Raw genomic sequence first — 27,148 nt, 5'->3', positions numbered from 1 at the left:
GACAAACAGACGCCAATCATAGATAAAGATCAAATAACGCGAAAAGGTTGCAGCTCACAAGTCAAATATAAACTGGCCAGAAACTCTCCTCCGGCTTCAAAGAGTTTCTCGCCATCGAGTTTCGAGCCAGTTTGAATTTGACTAGCCAGTTCTGGGGATGTTGTTGTCATCCTCTCTTGGGTCGACCTGATCAGGCATCAGTATTTATAACACGAAGGTCGGCTGTGGTTGGTAGTTTTTGATTCTCGCTTCTTCGGGAAGAAACTGTCTTCTCAGCGGTTTACAGTTGTCAGGAGCCCAATGGTAATGGGTAATGGGCTCCTGCAGTTGTTTTATATTCAATATCCATATCCAATGCAATTTTGGAAAAGAGAATAGCCTAGCATGGATTTTATAAAAAGCAAAACCAGCTCACAAAATCCGGCAATGACATTTCGTTATGTTTTGCACATTAGTTTCGCGCGATTTAAAATTCATGCAAGCGTAGCCTCGTTTGCATGTCGATTAAGTTGTGAAGTCGCCATGTTGTATATTGGAGGGACTTGAATCGAGTCTAGAACATTAACCCAGGGATTTTTGAGTCCCCGTGTACCAAACGTATTTATGAATAGACAAGGAAACAGTTGATTGTGTTTTTCAAGTACATAGTAACAGGACGAGGTGAAAATGAGTTTTTATTGTACTTTTTTAATTTATGCGTGGTAGTGCTAGTCATAACAAACTGAAGGGCCCCCGCTGGGAGGAGACAATTAACTTCTTTGTGACTGAAATATTATTTTGGGACTCATTAAATTTATGTTAAAGGGAGCTTTGTTTCTTAAAATAAAACTATACTTAAGTCTTTTGTTAAATACTTCCACGTGCTATCTTATCAGCGAGGTCGATGTAGTGAATGGGATAGGCCGTTACTTAAACACAAGAAATCAATTCTTGTTTCTAAAAGTTCACGATATTAGAAAACAAAATGTATGTATTGTGACCTTGTTCATATGTGCCAACATGTTGGTCTTTTTTGTCAGTAAAGAATCACAATTAAGTAAACGGTTTTCTGTATCAAAAACAAAGACCACTTTTATCTCGTACAATTAATTATAAAGTCCGTGCAAATTGAAAAAAGGCCGGGTCATTATTACTCACGATGATGGCACCAAATCTTTTCAAACGAACTGAGTTTTGTTGTGCTTCGGATGTAATTTAAGCCTCGCAAAACGGGCAAGTTTTTTGTGAGTTTATGAGCTCACTAGATCATTTTATGATTCACTCAAAAAAAGGTTTCAATTTTTTTAAAGTGCAGTATGACACGTATTCAGAAACAATAAACACAGACACAGTGCCGATCAGTCTCCACATGCTTCACTTCGCTTAAAAACTTTTTTTAGAATAAGATAAAATGATTCAGTAAACTCACAGACTCACAGAAAAGTTTTCATCTTCGAGCTCTCACAGGAAAAATAAAATTATTTTATTTATTTATTTTATTTATTTATTTATTTTATTTTTTATTTTTACGTCTGACCGTGGTTAAACAGCAGTTGCGGCCAATTACCGCAAATCAAAATCTATCATGATTGGCATGTACACGTACTAGTGCGTCAAACGTGGCGTATAGATATTACCAAAGAAGGCTATGTCCCTTTTAGAAAAGAATTTGACAATTGAATACCTTTCGCGAACATGGTTATCTTTGAAATCTTTCTGCGCTACAAATTTAACTTGGTATCAAAGCAACTTAGAAAAAATTCCTAAAATATCACCTATGCACCACCAAGATATTGTTAATTCCTATGTTATCTATGAGGACTATGAGAAGTTGAAATATCTCGTGGGACCTTTCATGAAAAGGGGACTTCTGGAATCATCGAAGGTAGACCTACTGAGCCCTCAGAAGCCAGTTTCTAGCCGGAATAAATCCTGTTTACTGAGAGATGTATAGAAGCACAATACAGTGCAGATTCGATTCTTGACGGAAACCCGCATTGTACAACTGCAATTATTAAAAACTGACTCATTGGACAATGCAGTTCCAGAAATTTGATTGGTCTTATCGGCCATGGTATATGACCCGTTATACTATGCCCCACAAACATGGTAAGAGTATGCCTCAGGAGGAAAGGAAAATATCACTAAATAGGCAGGATTTGGCGATTTCCCCAGTTGTCTAATAAGACAATTATTCCACTTGCGCTTGTTGGATACGAGATTATTATAGCCAAATCGGCGCTTCGCGCCTCGTTGGCTATCCATCATCCTGTATCCAACGCGAGCTTGTGGAATAATTCTTAACTGTCGCACACTAGGGAATAACTAAGTTAACGTTCTTAATGCATCTGAACAGTATCACAACATGTTTGTTGATGAGTAAACTTTTTGTTTTTACAAACACACATCGAGTTGCGTTTTTGACTATGTTTCGTGGCTCATTGAAACTTTGTATCTACAATGTATTCAAATGTTGTTTACTTTTACCGCAAGCACAAAATAATTTGCGCTCGGTAGTTACAGCTCACGACGTTCTGAAGAACGATAACAAACAACCTAACTTATCCAAAACAGTCATCTACATTCGCTTTTTTTCGGTCTGTAAGGAGATCAACCACGCACCAAACATATGGTTAACACACGCTGTGCTAAGATGGAAGTAAGACCGGGCGACTCTTAAAACGACAAGACAATGACAGTCTGTTGCCAATGGCGCGTGACCACGTGATTAGAAAGCAGTCCCGTCGGCTAGTAACAGTTTCTTTGTAGTGGAAATACAGCTTAAGTAAGTAAGCCTAAATTTTATTGAAACGCTAAAGTTATTGCTGTGGGCAAAACGAACAATCAAAAGCTTCCATAAACCACCTACTTGGCGCCACGCTACGAATGGTTGCCTGAACGGCTTAGTGGTCCACAATCCGTCACATGGTTTAACAGACGGTATTACTGAAAAGCCGCAGCCATTTTGAATGTGTATGTTAACCCGGGGTAGTCAATCGATAAAATCGATAATCGATAGCATTCGATAACAATCGATAAAATTCGATAAATCTTTTCAAAATTCGATAAAAATCGATAAAAGATTTCGTTGTGAGTAATCGATAATTATCGATTTTTTAATCAGGGCTATCGATTTTATCGATAAATATCGAATTTATCGAAACTGCATTATCGTTCCAATTTTCGAAACGGAACCACCGAAAGATATTAAAGAACTCGCAGATACACTGATAACAACGTTCCTGATCGTTAAACGATAAAAATTGCTTCATCTTTTCTACAAACGTTTAGTATTACCCAGGGTGTGTTGTATTTGATCCCTGGTTGATTGTTCTACTGTTTTATTTATTTGCTAATGTAACACAATCGCACGCTCGTTGCATTGCTCTTTCACCCAGACTTTAAAGGGACAGATTTTCGTGATTTTTTGAGTAAAGATATAAACAAATCATCTAGAGGCCCTCGGGCTCGTAATCTAAATGTTAAATAAAAAAAACCAACGGAACAAAGGCAAAAGAGACACGACAACCTAGAAAAACCGAAGAAGAGGCCGGAAATGGAAAAATAATTTACGTTAACAATAAAATATAATGCAGTCCGTTTAGTCTGTTGTACAGTGCTTGACAACCAACCATTTCATTGCCGCCTTTGAAATCTACATTTAAAGACCTTTAAAGAGTCACAATCAAACGCTCCCTCAACGGAAACAGGATAATTTTTATCGATTCAATAAAGATCGATGAATCCGATAAAATCGATAAAATTAACACTTCGTCGGCGTGTGAGTATCGAATTTTATCGATTGACCGATAAAATCGATATCGTTTAAGTTCAATTTATCGATAGATATCGATTTATCGAATGATTTTCCGATATCAATTTTTATCGATTGACTACTCCGGGATGTTAAGTACAGACAATGGAATTTCTATTTGGAGAGAGAAAGTCATTCAGAGCAGGTGTTTAATGTTTGATGGTTGATTTTAATTAATAAAATTCATTGCCAGACTTCGTGACGTCGACCTGCAAGACTAAAGGGAGTAAGACTGGGGTTTTAGTTGAAGTCTTTAGTTTAAGGCCGTGATATTTAAATGGGAATGGAATGAGTTTCGTCCCGAAATAAGCCTCTTCTCGGGCTCTTCCTTCGGTGAAATTTTTGTTTGGTTTGCCAAGAGTGGTTTCATCCCGCGGTTCCAAAAGTCATCTCACCCGGGGTGACTTTCATCCCGTCCGAGATAAAATTCGTCAAAGCATACTGTCTGATAATATGAGAATAACACTTCATTTTAACCAGGTGAAATATTGTTTTGTGTTCCTTGGTTTATGATGTTGTTCACTAATGTATATAATTATTGCAACTGGAAATAAAACGATGTTTTCGTCGAAGGTTCATGTATCTCTTGGCAGTGGAAAGTGTAGACTTGTCCAAAGTCGTCTCTTTATGCGCGCCGAAAAGAAAGTCTAAGGAAAGTGTCATGTTTACATGGAGTCAGTGCTGAACAATGGAATGAGATAAAATCATCCCCTGACGAACACATTTCACCACAGAATCAAATTTGCCAGACACCGAGATGGAACTCATGCCCGGATGACTGAGTTTCAACCCGGGACGAGAACACTCATGTTAACTGAAATAATTGATTTTCTAGGTTTGACTAGAGAGACATATTTGGAGAGGGTGTGTAATGTCTTACAGTCAGTTATCCTGGAGTATCTAGCTTCAAACTAAACAGCGTGAGAGAAAATACATTGCAGCTTTTCAGTAAGACTTGCTAACTGAAGAAACTGTGGTTTCATTTTGAATTTGTATTTAAATTAACGCTAAGCTCCATTTAATACATTTTTTATTATAAAATGGATCATTCACAACAGGTGTTAAAAATCCGTGGTCTATACTATGTTTTTGAGCTTCAGTAAAACTAATCATAAGTCAAAGTCAGTTTCTTTGAGGTCTTAGTTTATATTTTAAAAAGCACTGAAAAGACTTGAACGCTGACAAGTTCACGTGGATTTTTACTTCCTTTGTTTCAGCCCCTTCGTTATGGTCCCTAGCAACCGTTATGGTCCCTAGCAACGAATTGAAGTTCATTAAAACTTTGCCACCGAAAAAACTAATAGACACAGAAGTGAGAGCTCGGTGGTAACTTTTATTTGCTCAAACGAAATACAAAACACGTTCCTGAGAATCATAGGATCAAGAATAACACTGAATGCTGCGGATTTCTGCGCTTGCAACCATCTGAGCTGTCAAATTATATTCAAATTTTTCAATAAATGATTCTATAATTTTTTTGCTCAGCGATGTTTTCAAATTTGAGTCTAGACAGCCTTCTGGTAACTGAGATTTGAATTGTATGAAAAGGAAGAAGTAACCGCCGGAAAAAACAATTCGTAGAGGTTATTGAACAAATGGACACAGAGCCAAGCAATAATAGGTAAATAGAAGAAAGACCCTCGCAATGATTTACGTAATTTGAGCATTTGCGAAAAGAAAGCCTCTGCGATGCCGGTGCGGTGCTCTACCAACTAAACAAAATGATCAAACTAACTGGGAACTGGTTTATATATTTTAAGTTCGTAATATACCGTGAAGGATGAACAAATGAATATGAATATATGAAAAATATATTTGAACTTAGGGTGATAGATTAAACAAAAGAAAGGCCTTCGCAGTAATTTACGCAACTTAAACAGTTTCAAAGAGAAAGCCTTAGTCAGGCCATCCCCATAAATCGTTTCCAATCGCTTTCTCTCTCGTGAAAGTGTGTCGGTCGGTCAGTTTAGAAAAAAGAAAAGCAGAAAAAGGATACAACTGACAAATAAATGAAAAAATAAATTCATACTTAAATACATAATTTAAGATAGCCTTGTCTATGTCTTCCCTGTGACTGCCACTGTACTCCACCCGCAATCAATTCAGTTACAAGCTGTTTGAAGACATTGTTTTATAGAGAGCGAATTTAGACGTCAGGGTGATGTATACAAAACATGGAGGAGTAGTAAACTCAGTTCCATTTAGACCGTTCCGTTTTAACTCAACAAAGTACACGGCGTACTTTGTGCAAAAAATTGGGAGCCGGTTAACTTTCAGTGGGGACGCAGTCATTCAGTTAGAGGAAGAGGATGGTTAAATGTGTAAACCCATTATCCTCAGCCTTGCTTTATGTAAAATACCTAAAATGGGGGTAGTCAACACATCTGCCTTGACATATGAAATCGAAAATGCTCGGACCGTAAAATGTTTGGTCTGTGTTTTTGTTCGGACGGAATTTATATGTGCATTTTGATACTGGAACTTAAGGAGTTAAGGTGCATGCCCGCAGGGATATAGATCTTGTAAGTAATGCGAATATTTTTAACAATTATCCTGCAAAATCGCGTGGAATATCACCTGATACTTAGCCGACGAGGCCGAAGGTCAAGTTGGCTGAAATCAGGGGTACTCCACAAGATTGAGCAGGATAATTGTTTTATTATTCAACACATTGATAACATAGCACATGCAGTTTTTTTCCAGAAAAGCTGGAGACGATATTTATTTTGCCATTTTTCTCCCCGATACACGAAATAACGTATATCGCAAGATATCTGCTGACTACGGACAACGAATATCGAATGCACCATGATCCTATTTGGGCAGTGCTACGATGTGTTGATTAATCAGAACATGTAATGTAAGGCTTTGTATTTAGTGTATACTTTAATTATTATACTGATTTTAGTTGATAACGCACAAAACTCTATTGTCAATCTAAAAAACGCCTGGCCAAGTTCAGGGTTGCCCGTCATCAAAAAAACATTGTACTGTCGTTGTAACTGATATTTATGTAAATGTATGACGAATTTCCTTCCTTCTTTTAAGGCATCGTGTGTTTCATTTCGTCTTTTTTGGATAAGACTACAATCCATGCATGTGTATAACTTATGTTCTCAGTTACCTGAATTGTTTTATCTGATTTCTTCGTAATTCAACTTGTCTCGGTTTGTATAAGAGACCATCAAATGTCTTTGGCGTGTTCGACAATATAGTTTTTCTCGACTTAAAGCGCTTCACAGTGCCTGCGGATGAATACCGTCGCGTCACGTGATCAGTTTGAAGCAATCAGAGCACGCGTTTACCAAAGGTTGTTCTCTCATAGCTCATAACGTCCTTGTATCTCGTTCTCAAATAGCACTACACGAGGAAAGTAGGGAAGAATCCCCTTGATGTACGATAGTAAGTTGACTCGTGTACTATTCTGCCCCCTGGATTGTTGCTAAGACACATTTTATGAACAATGAATAATTCAGGAAATATGAGGCTTGCTATGTGTGGCAAGAGGCTACTACAACTGCCTTGGTGTCGTTAAACGATTCATGTAACAGACTACTTTAAAACCTTTAATCAAATTTCAGCCTCCGGCTGAGTGGGTTTCAGAGATGAAATCCAAGTCGAGAACCGAGAAGATGACGACCTCACCCCCCGAGAGAATAGAACGATAATTTACAAAAGATCGTGGAGCGATTGTGACTTTTTACTCTGTTGTAACTAGCACTGACACAATCAAAGTTATTTGTGCTCACTTTCTGTTTTAATAGCCATTGTTCTTGATATGTATTCCCAGGTACCTTGAATCACCTCTGTAGCCGTGTTATCATAAATTCACCCCTGCAAGGTTTGCGCAAGTTTGCGATTTAAAGGCTACTATTTATTAAGACAACAGTGACATTTGTTAGAGCAAAGTAACAAACAAATAGGCGCCTATAACACTTTAACTACCCAGAACTCGAAAAGTTGGAAAATGAATAAAGAGACTATCAAACTTTGCTGACATTTTGAAAGCTGTTTTTAAACAAAGAGTACAAAGTACTCGCGGCTTTCACACTTTTAGACTCTATAAAGACTTGAATGGACACACCTAAGGTTTTATGAAATACACTAAGACCACTTTGTAAACCATACAGTATCACAAGAACGTACTGCTCAAATTAAAAGCTCAGCTCAGTGTCACATTGGAATAAAAAAAACTTAAGGATTTCGCCAACAGACTCAAAAGTTCGATCCACCTTGTACATAATAAACAGTACCATACGAAAGTACTGCTTAGCGCTGGGCTTTCATTTGAATGGCCACACTTTGGGGTTACATCCACAGACTCAAAAGATAAAGCTACCTTGTACAGCATAATAAACAGTGCCATAGGAAAGTACTGCTCAGCACTGAGCTTTCATTTGAATGGCCACACTTTGGGGTTTCATACATGAGCGGAAAAGATGTGAAAATGCGTAGCCAAGTGCCTTTGAAGCAGAGGTTTAACTCGTGGATTGAAATGGTCAAGAAAGACAGAAAAATGCCTCGTTTTGCTTTGTAGTTTGGCCAGGAGAGAGTAACTTGAATTTAAGTGTTCATCAGTTGTTCTACATCGGCAAGTGACATGCTAATTTCAACCAAGCAAGTTAACAATTAGGTGCTTCTTGAGAAAAGGAGAATTATAATACGGAGTTGACTATTGAAGATGAACATGATCATGAATCACGCACTGAATCAGTACACTTGTATTGGCCACTGCCCAGGGATTATTTTCTTAAAGGAATGATTAACAGAGGCAAAATTGTAAGAGCAAAGAAGGCATAAAATAACCTAACAAAAAACACGTGTTTCTCCTCGTTATCGCAAAAGCTAAGAACTGATTGAAAACGCGATAATAGGGATAAGTTTTAAAGATATAAAAATAAACCCCTTGCTTTAGTTTTACTCTGAACTAAAATAAACATTGTTTAGGGAACAATTACACAGTGTTCTTTTGTCTGGTGTGAGAAAAACGTGCTCTCAGCTTTTTGCAGCGTCCCCTTTCTGTTAGCAAACATGCACTGCAGTGGCAGTCTTTGAATTTTTCTCCACCAGACAACACGTTTGGTGAAGATTGTATTGAAGAGCACATTTCACCGTTCTATATAACAGGTACTTTTGTGCATTATTCATCTCGTCTGTATGACAGGCTCCTCAAGCACGTTTTCTTTTGTTGCTTTTTCAGCCATGGCCAAAGGATTAATGGGCTTTCTCTTTCTTTCTCGCCAAGGGCTCAGTCAGTCTAAACCTACAGTCCTATACCCGGAGCAATGGCATTAATACTACACGATCCTGAAGTTTCTTATTTGTTTAATTCATTGAGCACCCCAGCATTAACGCGTTATGTTAATTTGTCCCAAGCCGAGTTTCAATTCGTCTGTTAGCCAAACAAAACAACCATTAATCCAAAAGTGGCTGCCATTTTTTTTAGTAGTCAATACGCAGGCGAAGGTTACAGGAATTTGCTTTTCCAGCCATGAAAAAACGGAGGGGCCAACGGTTCATTTTTAATTGCAGTTTTTGCGCAACTGAAAACAATGGTAATGATTTCAAGAACACCACTAATTATGGCGTTAAATGAAACTTTCATGTTAAATTTCATGTTGTCACGTTAGGTAACCGTGCTAACTTTGAGTACAATGAAACAAAACGCGGGAGTGTCGTTATCGGTTTGATGCATCTAAAAACCCTATTCAGAGCTTAACTGTAGGATGTTTTTTTATTTTTATTTTTTTCCAATAAAACGAGAAAAAAACAAGTACCGTGGTTTCAGCTTTGTTCTTCTATTTTTTTTTTCTTCTACCTCGCCTCAATTCTGAGTAACTTACAGTATTGAATTTCGTTGGGCGACGAAAAGGAAGAGCGGCTAATATCAAAAAACTGATCTGTTGCCAAATGACAATATTTGTTATTCGTACCTTTTATTAAACTATGAGTTTGCCCAAACACTTAAGCATCCAATGAAATTGATATAAGGTAATTAATACTTGGTTTGATAAAACGTACTTTCTTGCGCCGGGGGCAGTAATCAGTTTACTGCTATCCTGACACTGACAGCCATACCTCAATTCATGTAAGGTGTGACCGACTATCGCTTTGTTCTGTTTCTTAGCATTTTGTGATATCACCATTTTTCAATTCGTGCGTGAAATTATTAGGTATGACAATTTTGCGGTAAGACTTCCTGTTCACACTGCTTGTATCAAAACATTTTGTAAAGTGGGCGCACTTTTTCAATCTGTGCATAAAATCATCAAGTAGGATTGTTCAAATGAAAACTTTTCAACAGATTTTCCGTTTTATTCTGTTTCTCGGCATTTCGTGATAACACTACTTTTCAATCTGTGCATGAAATTATTAAGTTTTACAATTCAAATGAAAGCTTTGCGACAAGACTACCTGTTTACGCAGTTTTTATCTCAACATTTTGTAAAGCACTCTTTTTTAATCTGTGCGTGAAATCTTTAAGTGTGACAATTCAACTGAAAAATTGGCGACAGGACTTTCGATTAATTATATTTTAGTCTCAATATTTTACAAAAGCAGCTTAAGCTTGAGCGCTCTTAGGAAAGAAAAGGATCAACAGAGCCGCTTTTAGCTCAACTGCATGAGACATCGGTGCTGAGGCAACAAGACATTACGACTGAAAAACGACACCTTTCTAAAGCACGTTGTTGCAGTATTTAACTTAAAGAGCCTCCAAATCACTGCAATTGTGTCATTTTCAAAGAAACTGATCTCATTTGCATACCAGTTTGTCCCACGTGTAAGGACGGTGATGTAGAAATGTAAAGAGTGAAGTCCGCGGACGGTGGAAATAAATCACGTGCAACGAAAGGGGAAATGATACGACCACGCCACGACAGCAAATATTGATCATCATCTAACTTCTCCTCAATATTTCAATACGCAGTCAAACAGGAAGGTAACGAGAATAAGGGATTCTATCAGAATATATCGTCTCGATATACCCTCCACAGTTTCCAGTGGATATTGATTAAAAAGGAAATATGTGGTAAGAACATTGCTTTTTGTCTGTGTCATCTGACATTCTTTTCGTATACAGAGCTAAATCAGTCCTCTCTTAGCGGAAGTGGTCCAAAAATAACTTTTTCCCCTTGATTCTCTGCAGTACATAACGTTCAGCTGGTGCGTGGGAACGCCTAACTTTATTCCTGTCATGTTTCTTTCACTTTCCCACGCAGAAGGAAAATCCTGTGAAAACGTGATCTCCAAAACGCTACATTACGTCGGGTTATTGGATATTCCGCCTCATGCACCATGTTCCAGCCAGCTGTTGTGTGGAGTCCTTGCTTCATTAAAATAAATTTAATTTCATTAAGCAGAAGGGAGTAGGAGGACCACAGAAAATTGATATCTTGGGAAAAAAAATACTTTTGACAACCGAGATAAGTGTGATGGGCAATGTGCTCAGCTTAACTGATTAGCATTAAGGGTATAATACTCTGCCTTTTATTTTCATTTCTCGTGCTTTGAGTGTGTCCATTTCGAGAACGTAACAGGGCTTTGTACTTCATAATTACCAGTCCAACCCGCTACGTCTAAAATGATAATCCCGAGCACTTAGCTTCTGATCGTCATTGAAGATTAAAAACATTTCAACAGTTTTAGCACGCAAAATGGCACGAAGCACGCAACTTCCTGAAATTGTTGTTGCGATATGTGTTTCTCCTACCCACATTCAGTAATAATGTACCATAGAGTTATTAACTTAGGCTTACGCAAAAGCATATGCGATTCAATAACACCCACAATGTATTTCGATTCTCCCGTCCTTCCTTCAGTTCGTCAACCTTAGCTAACTGAGCGCCGCTTGAAAACAATACTTCTCAGTGAAAGCAGGATAAATTCAATCCATTAATGTTCGATGACGGATTTTAAAAGGTTGAAATTCATAACAATGCCATACAAGGCCCACAACGCTTTTATGGTATCATGCTATAAACTCCTGTTCACGAAAAATGAGATAGAACGCGCGATCTTTCACGCATCTGCGTTAATGTGGAGATAGACTAGACTGACAGATCATCGCTGTATACCGTGTATGTTACAGCTAAGAAGTTTTTCAGATGCACCAAAGGGAGATAAACAACCGCTGAAAATAATCGGGTAAACTCACAACCTATCAATCAATCGTACTCTAAGGCTCTCGTCATGTTCAGGCCTAGAACGTGAGCAAAAGGATATATCCATTCTTTTTTTACTATTATTTCCTTCCCTTTAATCGATGAATTCTAAAAGCAAGACAATTTTCCCAATACTTTCTTTCCAATCATTTACTGAACACCTAATGACACGAATTTTAATTACGCCGCGGTGCCGAGGTGAGTTGTAGATTTAGACTCACAACGAGGATTTCTACATAAGTGCTGCTCGATGTCGTTCTTCAAATTAGACGCTATATACAAAATCTATTTAAATAAATTCCAAAATGAACTAGACTTTTTTTACGCAGTAATTTATTGTTGTTGAATTCTACAAGACAAAGTGAGCAAGGGTGACAAAATTTCCATAAGGAATTAATCACTAAGTCTAACGTGTTATAATTTCAATCTATATTTAATTTTCGCTATTTTTCTACACGGTAGAAAATGTTCAATTCTTTGCGCAATACACAGTCGTTCAAATCGTTTGAAGAATCGTATATTCCTTCTATGTTACTTTTGAAGAACACTTTTTCAACACAATAAACATACAGTTAGAGAATAACAGAACAGTCTTAGCATATTTGGTCTCCTTTTTTTAGACTAAACAAAACTAACATAGGCTGTCCGTGTAATTCAGGTTTTCTGTCTGCACTCTTGTAATTCTAGTACTGTGCTAAGGATCCTGGACTTAAAAACGCCATGGCAAAAGGCGGTAGCCCAGACGGGTCGTGATCGAATGAAAAGTTGAAATAAGCTTGATCTGAGCAAGTTGTAGGAGTCAGAACGTATTGTGTTGGTGATATGGGCGCCAGATAAAGGCTTTCGCCCTGTGAATGTTCACGAGGACTTCTGTCCGTAATGTACAGCTCAGGTACATACAAGTCTTTGATGTCAATATTTTGTGTAAGTTCTTCGCCAGTCATGAAATCATCACAAATGGCTTCCTCGGATGATACAGAGGGTGCTCCGACGGAGTCAGCGCTCGGTGATAACTCTTCTGCGGGAATTTCTCGAGCTACACACTCGTTCCAACCTTCGAAGTAAGTCTCAAAAGCAGGGTTGTAAGGTTCTTCAGGCTCACCAGCCCTGGTGTGGAATGGGTACAACGGATACATGTAAGTCTCGGCGACATCTTCAACCACCGGCTCTTGCCAAAAGGAAGCAGGAAGATTCCTATCTCTGAGTGCAGGTTTCTCGCAGCTGGCAGCATCAGAATTTCTCTCCGATTTCTTGGAACTTCCTTCTTGCCTTGAGGAATTCCTTGGCACGCCATGTTTGTTGCTGGTAAGGGTGTTAGTTTTATGTTTAAGAACGTCTTTAGGTTTCTTTAAGATGAACTCGCTCGGTTTCCGCTTTCCATAGTTCCGCAACTGTTTTTGAAGATACCTGCGGTGGTTAATGTTTCTTTTAAAGTTGGCTGGCTTTTCCAGGGCGTTCTTTACATTTCCAGATGCCAAGTTCATAAAATTAAGAAGAGAACTTCCAGCTGTGACCTGCTCATCCTTCCGGACATCGCTCGAGAAGTTCCCCAGGTGTCGGTCGTTAAACTTTGTTTTTCCGGCCATTCCCGAGCCGAGCATTTAACACTTGAAAATGAAATGAAAACTCTGAGAAATGAGAAGCAAACTTCAAGCACCAGAGGCGAGAGACTTTCAAAGAAACCCACGCAAAGTGTCCGTGCTTTAGTCCAGCTATTATCGACAGTCAGGCTTTTTACTTTCAAGTTTGATTCAGGGGTCGCACGCTATTTATGCGGTTTGAAGGTCCTATTTACTGACTGACGCAGTATCGGTTTGTTAGACGTTTGTAAATTAAGGCTCGATTAATTGTTCGGCAGGTGCACTCATTGAATATGCAAAGAAATGGTCGTTCACTTCAAGGCGTTGTTACACTTGATTGGTTGGCCCGTTCGTCAACTTTATAGAGTAGTATCTCTTGCATTGTCATGTTAATCTTTGACAGTTTTCCCCTGATTCACAGTGTTTACGCACTCTTGATTAATGCATTTCTAAAAAGGGTAAACGATGAGGTTAAAAGTTCATGATGAGTTGGGAGAAAAGAAATCCCCGCTTGTTTTGAAGGGGTCCCAGCACAAAAAATTACCAAATTTCAAGGAAATCGAAAACCAAGAATGAAATTTTCCGACAACATGGATGACGTGTTTCGTGTTATTTGCCTTTTTGGTGTGGTTTCTGTAACTATGGCCCGTGGAGTTGATAATTAAAAAGCAACTAAAGCGGACGGTTCTGAAAAGTGAGCAATAGAGGCGCTACCCATTCAGAATAACAAAGGAACGCGCTAGAAGCCTCGTCTTTTCAATTTAGCTTCTTTAATAGCAATTTTATTATTTGAAACTGCGTTATTTTTTTTTTAAGTTCTATTCGTTCTTTGGTAAATAGCGCAACTCATAGCAAATATGTCGGTACACAAATATTATATTATATTTGAGCATTCAGAGCAATAGTTCTTGACAATGTCAGCCATTGGCGCATGTTGCTAATAAAAATGTGTCTTAGATGACTTGAAAGAGATCGATTTGCAACGCGTTTTCATCAGTTTATATTTCACCACGCTGCGAAACGTAACTGGGGAAGAACTCAAAGAATAAGAATGTATCCTCTTGCGGTTTTTGTTTGGTAAAAAAGTAAATTGAAATGCCTTTGTTCGAGGCTTTGTGAGCGCATGTGTTTATTTCATAAGTCACCCCCAATAGGGAAGTCCTAATCTCACCTTTTTGTATTCGCTTGCAAAAGCATCCTTCCTCCTGAGAAAAATTTCGAATAAATAGTATTTGGTCGGCCGCGCTCAGTTGGACCACTTTGATGTTTTGAAAAACATTGTCGTTGATCGTTTGAGGATGTCAAATACTGCTCTGTAACGAGAACCAAGTTTGATCAGAACCGGTAACTCTAAAAAAAGCTTGTTTGCGTTAATTCTACTCTTTTTAGCCTCTGTCATTGTGCACCCAAATGAAAGCTTTTGTTACTGTGAACTGAATTACTATTGAGGACAAACACAATACGCTAAAAAGGCTGATCTTCCCCACTGTGCGAATCTCTTTTTCACTGTGCGAAGTACGGTTTTATGTGCGCAAGGAAAAAGCCGCTGGCAAGGAAAATATAGAATAAGTTCGCGATTGCGACTTAACAGACTGTTTAGTCGAATAAATCCTTCGAAACTTTTAAATTCTTTGGTTATCTTGAAGGAAAGCGCACGAAATGAATACCCAATTTCATTGCCGCAAGCAGAATTAAATATTCCCAATAAAATTTGTTGAGAAATTCTTACTGTTTGTCCATAAAAAAAGACAAATGCCACATTTTAGTTCAAGTGAATAGGGATTGGAGTGTTTCATAACGAGTTTTAAATTAAAAAATTAATGGGTCTGAAAAATATAATAGTACATGTTCGCAGCGATTTGAAATCGTGCTAAAATGTCGGTCAAAACCGTCAACTGTGTAATGTTGATGCAGTTTGAACTAAAATCTCAGGGCCTCCTTTTCACCTTACAAGTCTTTTATCGTTCGTTAATTACGGTATCCAAAAATCCTGACAGAAGGTCGGTTTTAAGTCCTTGCGATAAAATGTTACTTTCTTCTGGTTTTCTAACAAGCCGTGGGCAATAAATTTTAATTTAATAGCTAGCACAGGTGTGCCGGCATCGACCTACTCCTACGCCATGTCACGGAGACAAATGGCTACTCTCGTGCGACAATTTGTCTAAGCCATTTTTTGAAGAAGATCGACCTAAAAACAACGAGCGTGGCTAAAGCAGTAAAAAAAACACTTAAAATGTTTTTATCGAGACAGGCTATTCAACATTCACGAAACTTTCCCAGAAATTCTTACGAGGAACTTTGAAGTGTTGTTACAGCAACTGCATCGTAAATAAGCAGGGATTGTGCGGGGGTGTTAGGGCAATGAAAGTTTATTTTTATTGTATTCAGCTTCTTCGCGCGTTGGCATAATTAAATGTTTAACTACAAACTCCAAATAATTTTTCTTCAAGATGGGATACGTTTCCCAAATCCATTCCTTGCTTATCAAACAGACGGACATGCGAAGACAAGCATTTAAAAGTGATAAGTGAGTTTTCTCTCTCATGTTTCTTGACATAATTTCATGATTTGTCTCGCAAGCTAATAATTATTTTTTAAAATTCAATAACTTCCTCGATACATCCCTTTATTTTTAAGGGCAAGATATCAAAATGTTGACTTAAGCGTTGACGAAGACAAATGGGAAAGGTTTTCAATGCCAGGCTGAAAGAGAAATTATGCGTTTGAAACACAACCACCTTTTCCTTCCAAGGTGCTCTGTTTGCTTTCTAAACGTCATTAAATAATCAATTTAAAAAAACATGTTTAAAAGCTTTGACTTTCTTGACTAGAATTTAAAGACAGCAAATGACACACAGATGACAAAAATGTTTTTGACTTACAAAATAATTCCTATGAACGCAAAGCAAGGTACGAATTTTTGTATTTTTTGTTTCATGATTAGCCTTGAAAAAAATAAATTTAGACCACAGTCACTTCTAAATTTACATGATACATATCAGTCGGTGAAAGTCTTAATCATCTAAACTAAGCTAATTGCATTTCCTTTCGCGACGGCATAAAGGCTTACTCGGTTAGGTAATAATTACTACAATAAAGACTGAAGTCAAATTCTCAACAAATAGTCCAATTCGAGAGTATAAAAAGAGCATGCAACGAAATAATCGCCACATGGAAACGAATAAATCAATAAAGTTCAAACAAATAAGCTCAGACCATTGCTATGGATGTGGTTTTCGTTTAAAGGGAATACATATGTGATGTGGACCGTCCTTCTTCACTTGCTAATGAATTTCACTCCAGGTGCAAGTCCATTGCCTCGTGGTTTCACAGCCACTCATGCTCTATACGGAAAGACTCAGGCGGTTTTAAAATCGTGCTGGCTTTGAAATTACTTAAACTGTCATCCACAGTTCATAATCCACAGAGCAGTGTGAAGTAATTAGCACTGTCTGAGGAGTTTTTCTCACATCCTTCGGCCAGCCTTGCTGTCCATACAGAACAAAGCAAATAAAACCTACTCCTTTGTCATGCAAACGCTGGCCCGAACAATAGGCCTTTTCAGAATTTGCTCATTTTTTGTTTAACAAAGTTCCCTTTGTATTGTCGTGTTGCTTCATAAGGCTATATTTTTATTATCTGTCTTAGATGCCATTGGGCAGTTGAGTTATTGGAATCGATACTAGCTTTAAAGTCAAAGCAGTTCTCGTCACAGTGTGTGGCCATTCACTCAGGAGCCCTGTAAACACGTTGCAGTGATTAATCTTTTTTACTTGTGAAAATTACGAGTGCGATAATACAATTTGAACATTCGGGACACATGGTGGGAAAAATCTTTAACCAGTTTCCCATTATCTGAGGATATTAACGACACCACCAGGTTCGAATTGCCTTCTAAATAATCGCCAAAAGCCCGATTTGTTATCATTGTCCCTCCAATGCGCTTCTTGAGCCAGCTAATGAAAATAAACAAACGATCGCAACGCGATCAACTCAGTTAAGGAAGAGTTTTTTTCAATACATCTCCAGCCGCGGAGGAAAGAAAACATATTAAGATCCTCTACAGCTAGGACAATAGAGCGATATAGTTTCGCAGTATACAAGAAAAACTCCTTACCGTTCTTTTGTGCAGTTCTAAATCGACTGAATTAAAATCAATATTCGTAGAGTTTTGTTACCTAGGTAAAAGGAAAACTGACCAAGGAAAAATCTTGTTTCGATGCTGAGCTTGTCTGTGAGCGCAAGGTTGGAGAAAATGAAGATTGCAAGAAAATGCGGGGATGAGAGTAAAAAGCTACTAAAAGCTTCCCTGTGTTCATAAAAGGGGGAAAAAGGTAGAGGTTAAAAATTCATTTCGTGAGACGAATCATACAGTTGTAATACAGCCTTGGTCCGGCAATAAAAATATATCTGTAAGGAGCGCATGTGAACTCCTGTTTTTTAAACAAATCACCTTCAAATGGAGCTTTCGTTTCATAGTTCAGCATTTTCAGCAAATATACGACGCTATAAACCTGAGTTAAACATGCATGTGTATAAATACATTTTTAAATGTTTCAGGCCTTCAATTGTTTGACATTCATGGCGAAGATAATAAAACAATACCTATAAGACGATATCATTCTTGTTGCTCAAAGAAAGGTTTCATCTGCAGCGAATGACTGTTAAGGTTTTAATGTATCTTTGACTGGTTTTTAATCTCTTTAGTTGAATTAGGATTCACTCAGAAGTACAGAAAATTAAAAGCCTAATTTATTCTGAGCAATTGCCTTTAGGTTTCATGTTATTCCCGAGAACCATTTAAGACGAATTTTATATCATTAAATTTATACACTTCCCGATACATGAGGCTCAGTGAAGTAAGCGTCCAGAGCTTATTTCCCAAAACTGAATTTGCAAATTTTGCATGTACAGAGAAACAATTTGTATGTGGACTTGACATGATACTGATCATATAACATACATGCGGATCAATGTGTTGTAAATTATAAATAACAAAGAGAATTAGGAGACGACCGCAGCAGGTACCACGAGCCTGAGATGTAAAAGAATACGCGATGAAAGCAATGCAGTCATTATACTCTTAACAAATGCCGGAAAAACGGGGGCAGTTTGACATGAAATGCTTAGACTGAAGTTTCCTGTGTTCCCACGTTTTGTGGCATTTTTAAAAGAAATGTTTACAAGCCAAACAGTATGCTCTGTTCTAACTCTTAAATAAAAACTAGAGCTGTTACAATAATTCGAAAAAAAAAGAGCTTTTTTCAGGTAAAACCCCGCCTTAGTCTCATGCACCGAATTTCCGAGCTGATCCTCTTCGGAAAATCCTGGGGTATTGTTATCCCTTCGGAAATTTAATGCACTGCGTTTGCACTGGCAATTCATTAAAAAAAACTGTAGTTTCCTCACAATAAAATTCGAATGTTTCACGCGGGACTGCGTCAAGTTCAGCAAACTAACCAAAAGATTAAAAAATTTGTACCCATGCTGAAAACTTTGCAGTCTTTTATTATCGCATTACTTTTATTTTTATTTTTATTCTCTGCAAAATATTCAAAATAAGGGAGCGCCGCTGATAAGAAAAATCTATTCAAGAGCTTCAATGATTAACTGTGCAATAATATGTTGTCAAAATTTGGCACTTACTTCATCCGGAGACTCAAAAGTTAGAACCGCCTTAAAGTAGGCAGCATGATAAACAAGATAACAGGGTAGAACTGGTCAATAGTTTTCATTTGAATATCAGTCTTCACATGCTCTTGACGGTGTCGCACACAAAAACTAGGAAAAGGCTATTTGTTCAAAGCTGGGACCACTGACTGTTTACATTGCGGCGGGTTCACAAAATTTGACACTAGCGTTGCCTGAAGACATGTAGTCACGCTACTAAAATGTTTTTTAAAAGAAATTTAGCAATGTCGCGAACTACGTAATATCAATTACTGTGTTTTGGTTTGTTTATCAGAGGCGAGCTTTCATTTTCAAGAGTTAAAAATTAAGGTCTAAAAAGGGGCAGTGATCACAATTCTTGCTGGTTTGAATGATTGCGAAGCGATAACTGTATATGACATGTGTAAGGAAGCTGAAACGAAATTTAAACGTCATTTTTATGTGTTTATGTTTCAGTTAAAAGAACATTTGTAAACTAACGCAGTTTGAAGTGTTCGGTTTCTACAGCGCAGGTAATAGCCAATGCAATTTTATTCCTCGAAACTACTTTTTTGTTCTCCGAAATTAATGCTGATCTTAGTTCCTACTCGGCAAACTTCATTTTTATTTTTCTAAACGCAAACTACGAATACAATACTTCTCATATGTTTTCTAGAGTTCGAGGTGACATTGTACTAAACAAAACAGTTATTTTTTTTTTCCAACGGATAAATTTCCACTGGTACCTGTAACGAGTCCTTCTCGCAGATATTTTCGGCAGCGAAATGGTCCATCGAATATTTTCGGTTCAATCGTCGTCGTTCGAGTGTGATTCCGGTAGAAGCCTAACCATCAAAATACTCATATGTTAAAGTAGGTAAAAAACGGAGAGTGAGCGACATCCGTATTTACTGATAATGCGAGCGATATTAATCGTTGTTCGATTGTTGTCTGTTGGAGTATCTTCCGAAGTATCGCCGCGGATCTTTCAAGAAATCCTAGTCCTTCTTTACAAGCCTACTGAGCTACCAAGATTTTAACCAGCCGGTTATAAGATGTGCGTTCCTGAGAGAATAATCTTTCTTCTTTTCATAAAAGTTTATCTTTAACACGCGATGCAAAGGATTTAAATGTCTTGTTCGCTACGTTTAAAAACTAGTTAAAACAGTGAAAGCTCTTATAAATTCTCTACACTACCAAGCTGTTGCTTAGGAGTTAAGGATGAAAACTGAATTGCACAGACCCACTCGTGGAAGCCTAAAATCATTCAATACAACACGGAGAATGAAGGAAAATATCGATCTTAAACCACACTTAAGACATCAGATTTTACTTTCATATATACAAGATGATGTATCGATGCTTCTCTAGCATTTTGTCATTGAGGGGCACACAACGGTCCCTTTCGGTGAATATCTCTTCGGAGGGCGAAAATCGCCTAACAAATTTGAATTACATTCTACAGAGAAAGTAGCGTTTTCTTTGGTGTTTTGTTACCCAAAACTTCGATAATATGACAAAATGAATTCCTTTTGCTCTCCGAGCGCCGGGACGAGAAACTGAATGCCGTGAAGAGAGGGAAGTAGGACCACGGTTAGCCGTGATTCTCGGATGACTAACAGCAGCTTGTGAATAATGGAGAAGAGGGATCTGTTTCCTAGAATGTTGTGCGGCTCAAAATTTCAGCTAAAAGATCCGAACAAAAACCGACATTTGAAGTATATTTGTTTAATATTCTCGCTTGTTGCCCCTATCAATGCTTCTCTAATATTTTATGTTGTTGTTTGACAAGCCTTACAAGCCACCAAGATTTTTACTAGCCGATTTTTATTCGTTCGTTACTGAGAGCATAATCCGGTTTCTTCTCTCTTTCTTTAACACGCGTTGCGGAGAAATTACTTTGTATATTTTAAATGTCTTTCCTTGCTACGTTTGAAAGTTAAATAAAACAGCGAAAGATTTTGTGTAAATTCTCTGCACCACCAAGTTGTTGCTTAGGAGCTAAAGGATGAAAATTGCAAAGAAGCAGTCGTGAAGACCTAAAATCCTTCAATGAAATGCCGAGATAGAAGGAAAATATCGATCTAAAATTACACTTATCTGATTTTATTTTCATAAGAGATATTTTGTCAATGTTTCTCATTGACAAAATGAGAATTTATATCAGTGCTCAGTGAGAGCGTGTTGCCAACGACCGTTTGTTTGCTGTCTTCCCCAGTTTTGTTATACAAAGGAACTACATACATAACTTGCGGTTATCTTCAGTAAAAAATCATAAACGTCCACGGCAGTTTTCAATAATAACTACGATTCGAGCTCAATAGCTTAGCTACTATGAAAAAAGAAATATAGGAAAGGTAGATACCTTTCTTCGCTTTAGCTTAATATATCCCTCAATAACGACAACAATTGTCTCGTGGGGCCGGACCGCCTCGCACCAAACAATTATCACAGAGCGCAATGACAGAGAATCACCCTCGTTAACCGCTTAAAATTATAGCCTATAAAAAGGTATCCGGAAGTCATAATAACTAAAGATATTACTAATATTTGAGGAGAACGTACTAAACACGTGTTATTTTAAGCGAAATAGCATACTATTAGATTAGGTGCACTTTGCCCAATGATATGTGCTGCTTCTCACCAATGTTATCGGTCCGGTTGTCGTTTTAAATCGCCGAACGCCCGATAAATGAGCATTCGATTTTCTTTGTGGCTTAGGTGTCAAGTTAGTTTCGCAGGTGTTTTTGTACCGCTAAATTTGAGTTCTCAAACTTAGAACTGAGGTGAAATGAGTTCTTGGAAAGAGCACTGAAGATCGACCGATCGAGTTTGAAATAGGAGTGAGATAGGGATCAATTTTCTAATGTGACTGATGTTTTTTGTACATATAATCCAATTAACAATTCTTCATTGGTTTAAAAAAGTTAGCAGATTTGGTTTGAATACGGCGCGCGTCCAAATATTTCTACTGAGAAGAATTGGTTCCTATCGGTCAGTAATTCTCTGTTGGTGGTGCACGGCCTTCACGTCACAGCAGTATAAAAACTCCTACACGTCTAACTTTCGTTGAGACATTTGGCGAAGTAAAAGGCAGAAGTTATAACCTATTGTATCGGCACTAACCTTCCACCGCCAAACAATAGCTTCTAGACCCCAAAACTTCTCGTTGTGTTTCAAGTCGCTAACAGTTGTATAAGAACGCTGAGCCAAATATATCGGGTTTGCCGCCATTCATTCTTGCAGGCTTTACAACCCCGTCGGTGGAACGCACACAAAAATTCAACTAGCTTCTCTAGTCTTGCAGACACTGACTCAGAAGCGGCACAAGATTGTAATGGACCAGGCACTTGTATCCTTGTGATGTATGACGCGGTGATCCAAAATATCTAGCTGATGAGTGGTTGCTTGCAGAAATTTTTGCTTGGCGAACGTTTATCGCCTTAGTGACTCGCATCTTACAAAAGGAGAACATCGTTCTCGAGTGTTTTCCTAGTAAGGACTTGTATCCAAGGTCCATAGCAACTCACCTCTTCAACGAGAAATTTCAACGATGGAAGGTTACGATATTACAACATGCAAGCTGGACAGGCTGTGTTGCGAGGTACCGGTTGTTACTTTGCTACAAGTGAAATATAATTAAAACATGTCACAAGCTGAATTAGTGACGAAGTTAGAAATGTCGACAACTCTTTCCTGTATCAAACTGTTGTTCACTAACACTGTGTGAGCTTAAAAATAAGCTTCGTTATGCCTGCATGACCAGTCATCAGAAAGTTGGAGTTAAAAAGGTAACTTTATTGAAAGTTAGACGAACCAAAGGCACCATTATTTAACAGGCTAGATCGTCACTCGATGAATATTATACTGTTGTTGTCTTTAAAAAATGCGAGACAGTTCAAACATTCCCCAAAATAAATTAAAGGAGTACCGCATATTTATATTGAAGGATATAAACGTTCAGCTACAGGATAGTTTTGTTATTCTTATATAATTTTTCAAAATTTTTGTAATTAGGGTCAGCGTACTCAGTCTCTTTGAAATGCAATTCATAAGATGTCATACCTACCAATCACAGGATTGTTACTTGAACGTTCACTGGATCATTACAGGGGTGTTATTAGTACATCAAAATCTGACAGGATCATGTCACGGATAAAGAGGTTTTCCTGTCCGTGTATACGTAGTCCCATTGACATTCTCCCAACAGGCTAAGCAGAGTTTGTTTACACATGACGAAGCCAAGAAGGCAACCATATTTATCTTTAGTAACCTAACAGGTGTTACGAAGTCAGCATGATAAGATTAAAATTTCATAATCCTGGTTTACAATGTTTTCTAAAACCGCTCCTCGGTCTTTTGATTCATTAAACCATGGTCAGGTTGTTGATAACTCAATACTAAATGCGCGTTGTAAGACAGGAAAAAATGTTTACCCGTCCAAGTAGATGGATTGAGGTTATTTCTGGTTCTTGTACTTATTTCGAGTTTTCTTCAGGGTTCAATTGTTTTACTCCCCCACGAAACAGACGAATAGTCGATGTTTTCCAAACCCAATTTTGAAATGAATGTGAGGGACCATCCCACCTGCATAAAATGCCTCCTCTCCTTTCTGGCGTTTTGAAGTTGTTACCCTCCGATTGGTCTTATGAGTGTATCAGAGCTGTGCCAACAAGCAGCCAGATTCACGGAGCCCTCCTAAATTAAGATGTATCTTAAATATTGTTCCTTTACAATTTTGTCTATTGTTAGTCCAACAATAGACTTTTGGCGCGAAACCTTGCTTAGGAGGGGGGCTGAAAAGACTCTGTTCCCAGTAGAGTTAGAGTGTAAAAAAAAATCAGTTCGGGAATATAACCATGGACACTTTGCCGTGGAAGCCGAGTGCTCCCAGCGCTGCTTCAGTCGTGATCCTTCGTTTATATAGTAAGAATTTAAATATTTTGCACGTACAACTGAAAAGTTGAAACTCTCATAAAGGACCACCTTCGGAATCAGGAAACGGATGGCCAGTGTATTTGAGGACTAAATCAAACATTATCAAAGATACCACCAGCTTTGTTCCCAATAGGAACAGTACTCTGGAAATGAGGTTGGAACACTACCGTCGTAAAGCTGAGAATTTTCATCAAACCCTACCCAAGGTTCTGTCAAGTGCCTTCTCCCTCCCCTCCCCCTGTCAGAAGTGTAAAAGCTAATACTGATTTGCATTATGTAGTTTTAGAACTGTACACGATTTGCGTGTTGAGGTTACCAAGGACAGCTTTTATAAAATTACGTTCAGCCCCACACACAGAGATGACCTGTAACTTTGCAAAGAGTACTTTTTGTTGTGACTTTAAAGAAAACTTTATGAAACTTGATATTGAATTTACGCTTTTCAGAGCGCCCGCTGACAAGTTTCGTTTGATTGATAGATTTCGCTGCTGATTGCCTTATTTAAAAGCGGGCGCGGATTGGCTGCTTTGTAACTTTTGAAATTGATGGTGCGTTGTATTTATCGAGCGAGCAAAATAAACAGAGTTGGATTTTGGAGATTTCAGGGCTGGGACGTTACGGAACTCTATGTTCAGGAAATCGCCTGAACACTTTTGAAGGTAGAAAAATGTCCTTGCGACAGATTAAAGATGATAAACAAATTGGATGTACAAAAAATGTTAGACTTGAAAGAATGTCAACCAGCTACAAACTGCTCCTGTTTGTAGAAGTGGTCCTTGCTAAGTTTATAAAGTCATTGAAATTGGATGTGCCTTTAAAGATACTTGTAAACAATTGCAATGACACACCTCTTACAGCTGACATGGGCCTGTCCTGGCAGAATGAGTGGAAAAAACAGTCCTTATTTTTCCCTTCATTTTGGTAGGGTTTAATTTAAGAATTTTTGGCGATTCATCGATGATACCATTACAGAAACTAACAAAAGTACAAAACGTCCAATAGGAAAGTTATGTTATGTAAATGTAATTGTTTGTAATTTGTTTACCCATGGGGCACCTAAGAGCTCCCAGGGACTCGCACAGTATGTATCTGTGTGTTTGAAGTCCAAGTGAAGTTGGGTGTATTGGTTTTTGACGAAAGACCGGAGTACCCGAAGAAGACCCTCTTGTAGCAAGGGTCAGATTCAACAATAAAGTCGACCCACGTATGGTCCCCCGAACCGGGAATCAAATCAAAACTGTGTTTCTCAAAGCTCCAGAACAGATTTTTGGCTCGAAAAGTAATTTTCTTATCCCTTTTCTACAGATTGTCGGTTGTGTTTCGTACAAAATAACTCAATGTGTTTCTAAGTCTTGAAAAACTTTATAAGTTTTTGCTCAAAATTATCACAATTTTTAGTGATGATTTTGCGCACGCAAAATAGTTTTTCGGTCCGAAATCTTTTCGGAAGTTTTAGAAATACACGCGAGTGTTTTCAATACTACACCATCTCTGCTACCCTTAACTCTACCGTTTTGGCTACAAAACACATACAAGTGAAATGAAGTCTTTAACTTCGCAAAATCAAGCCTCCTCATTAGTGTTATGGCATTCAAGTGAGAAGCTCCTTTATTTCATTCTGTTGATTAATTTTCGTTAATTTCGCGGCTTTCGATTTTTCGCGATCTGTTTACGAGGAGTGTCACTGATGACAATTATATATCCCGATTTTAGTCAAAATTCTGTTCGATTTTATTTTATATGCAAATACCTTGGTGATACATGAATTGTTTCTACAGGTGAAACCATGTGAATTTCCAAACAAGGAATAAGCTACATAACTGACGTAAGAACTTGAAACGTTTGCCCGACTTTTTCAAGTTGTCATTCATTTTCATACAGTGGCTATCCGTAGCTACATTTATGAATAGTTTCTGTACACTAGAATAGCCCTTTTAAAGAAGGTTTGGCCATTATTATTCGGTTGCTATTGATGAAAAAAGAGGTCACACTGTCCCTTTGAAATATGCAGAACAAACTTGAAACGCACCAAGTTGACTGGTTTTATAGTAAAATTAAGATTGGTGTTAGCTTTTCAAAAAATTGTATTAATGGCATCTAAACATTAGCTTGAATAGAGACGAAAGTGTCGAATTCAACGGTTTCGATTTTTAATACTTTCAGTCATGGCGAAGTATTGCGTTGACAACTGAATTTGGATCTGCGTGTTGAGAAGCTAAAAGGGCGGTTATTCTTATTACTCTCGAATTTTCATCGCCCGGAGCAACTTTTCGTTTGCTCTCTTTGCTCGTGTAGCTGCGATTGTTACTTTTTCGACAGATATTTTACCTGTCAGACAAAACAAGTAAGAATTTTAATAACTCAGGACTACAGGCTTGAGTTAAGCTTACCTTTAAACGGATCGACAAAACACTTGATTTTCTTTCTTCCCATCTAAATTCAGGCGAATCTAGGCATAACATACAAAAAATCACAAAAATCAATAATTGACAACGTGTTAACTCATCAAATTTCCACATCGTTTCCACATTTTAAGAATTGTCAAACTTACCAGTACAGAGTGTAGTGCAGTGTACGAAGGTCACAGGAGAACAGAAAAACTAAGGTACACTGCTGTGTTCCCGCCTTTTGGAGCGCGCAGACAATTTTCGCGCGCTTTTTACTTTGATATGCGTAGGCCTGGTGCCAAGAAGTTTGGCACGGTTTTCGGCACAATACAATGTTTGTTTTGTCTCTGAAAGATAAAAAAGCTCACCGCTTATTCGCCTTGAAGGAGCTTTACAGGTCAAGTAGATGTTTCCCAATGAATTACTGGATCTCGAGAATGTATCGCTTCCACTACCTTTTTTTACAGTTTAACGAAACACGATGGCGAGTTAACCACGATCAAACGTAAAAATAATAAGAAAAGTACGTTAAAGATGTTTTAATTTTGAGAGCCGGCACAAAGATGATAGGTTTTTTTGTGAGTTCGCGAGTTTACCGCATGATTTTACGATTTACTAGAAAAGTTTCAAGTTTTATTT

At 38.0% G+C, this 27,148-nt stretch overlaps 2 protein-coding genes and 1 long non-coding RNA gene across 6 annotated transcripts in view; 1 reads left to right on the top strand and 2 right to left on the bottom strand.

Annotated features, from left to right (window-relative positions):
- The window catches only part of LOC146487984 (uncharacterized), a 47,066-nt gene extending 20,293 nt beyond the window's left edge, over positions 1 to 26,773 (bottom strand). For 2 of the 4 annotated variants that reach the window (XR_014867717.1, XM_085125821.1), the window contains exons 1-3: positions 26,680 to 26,723; positions 26,513 to 26,571; positions 22,311 to 22,806 (exon numbers count right to left, since the gene is read on the bottom strand). The gene's annotated coding sequence lies outside the window, so the exon portion shown is untranslated. Of the gene's footprint in view, positions 1 to 22,310; positions 22,807 to 26,512; positions 26,572 to 26,673 lie in introns of all 4 variants that reach the window. The other 2 variants (XR_014867720.1, XR_014867718.1) reach the window with 2 other exon arrangements.
- LOC146487986 (uncharacterized) lies at positions 336 to 4,280 on the top strand. The gene is made up of 3 exons (XR_014867446.1): positions 336 to 527; positions 558 to 2,967; positions 3,896 to 4,280. It is a non-coding gene; the product is annotated as an uncharacterized LOC146487986 (long non-coding RNA).
- On the bottom strand, positions 9,642 to 17,096 carry LOC146487985 (uncharacterized). Its single transcript, XM_085125706.1, has one exon. The coding sequence runs from the start codon at positions 13,554 to 13,556 to the stop codon at positions 12,639 to 12,641; it is 918 nt and encodes a 305-aa protein (XP_084981832.1). The 5' UTR covers positions 13,557 to 17,096; the 3' UTR covers positions 9,642 to 12,638.
- Positions 26,774 to 27,148: the final 375 nt, after the last annotated feature.

Source organism: Pavona decussata, unplaced genomic scaffold (genome assembly GCF_977016875.1).
Source record: "Pavona decussata unplaced genomic scaffold, jaPavDecu1.1 SCAFFOLD_12, whole genome shotgun sequence".
In the NCBI taxonomy this organism is placed as follows: domain Eukaryota; kingdom Metazoa; phylum Cnidaria; class Anthozoa; order Scleractinia; family Agariciidae; genus Pavona; species Pavona decussata.
The sequence above is the reverse complement of the archived record's forward strand: the minus strand, read 5'-3'. Positions and strand labels throughout refer to the sequence as shown.

Coding starts and splice junctions, on each gene's coding strand:
- LOC146487985 (XM_085125706.1), bottom strand. CDS start 13,556: ATGCTCGGCTCGGGAATGGCCGGAAAAACAAAGTTTAACGACCGACAC.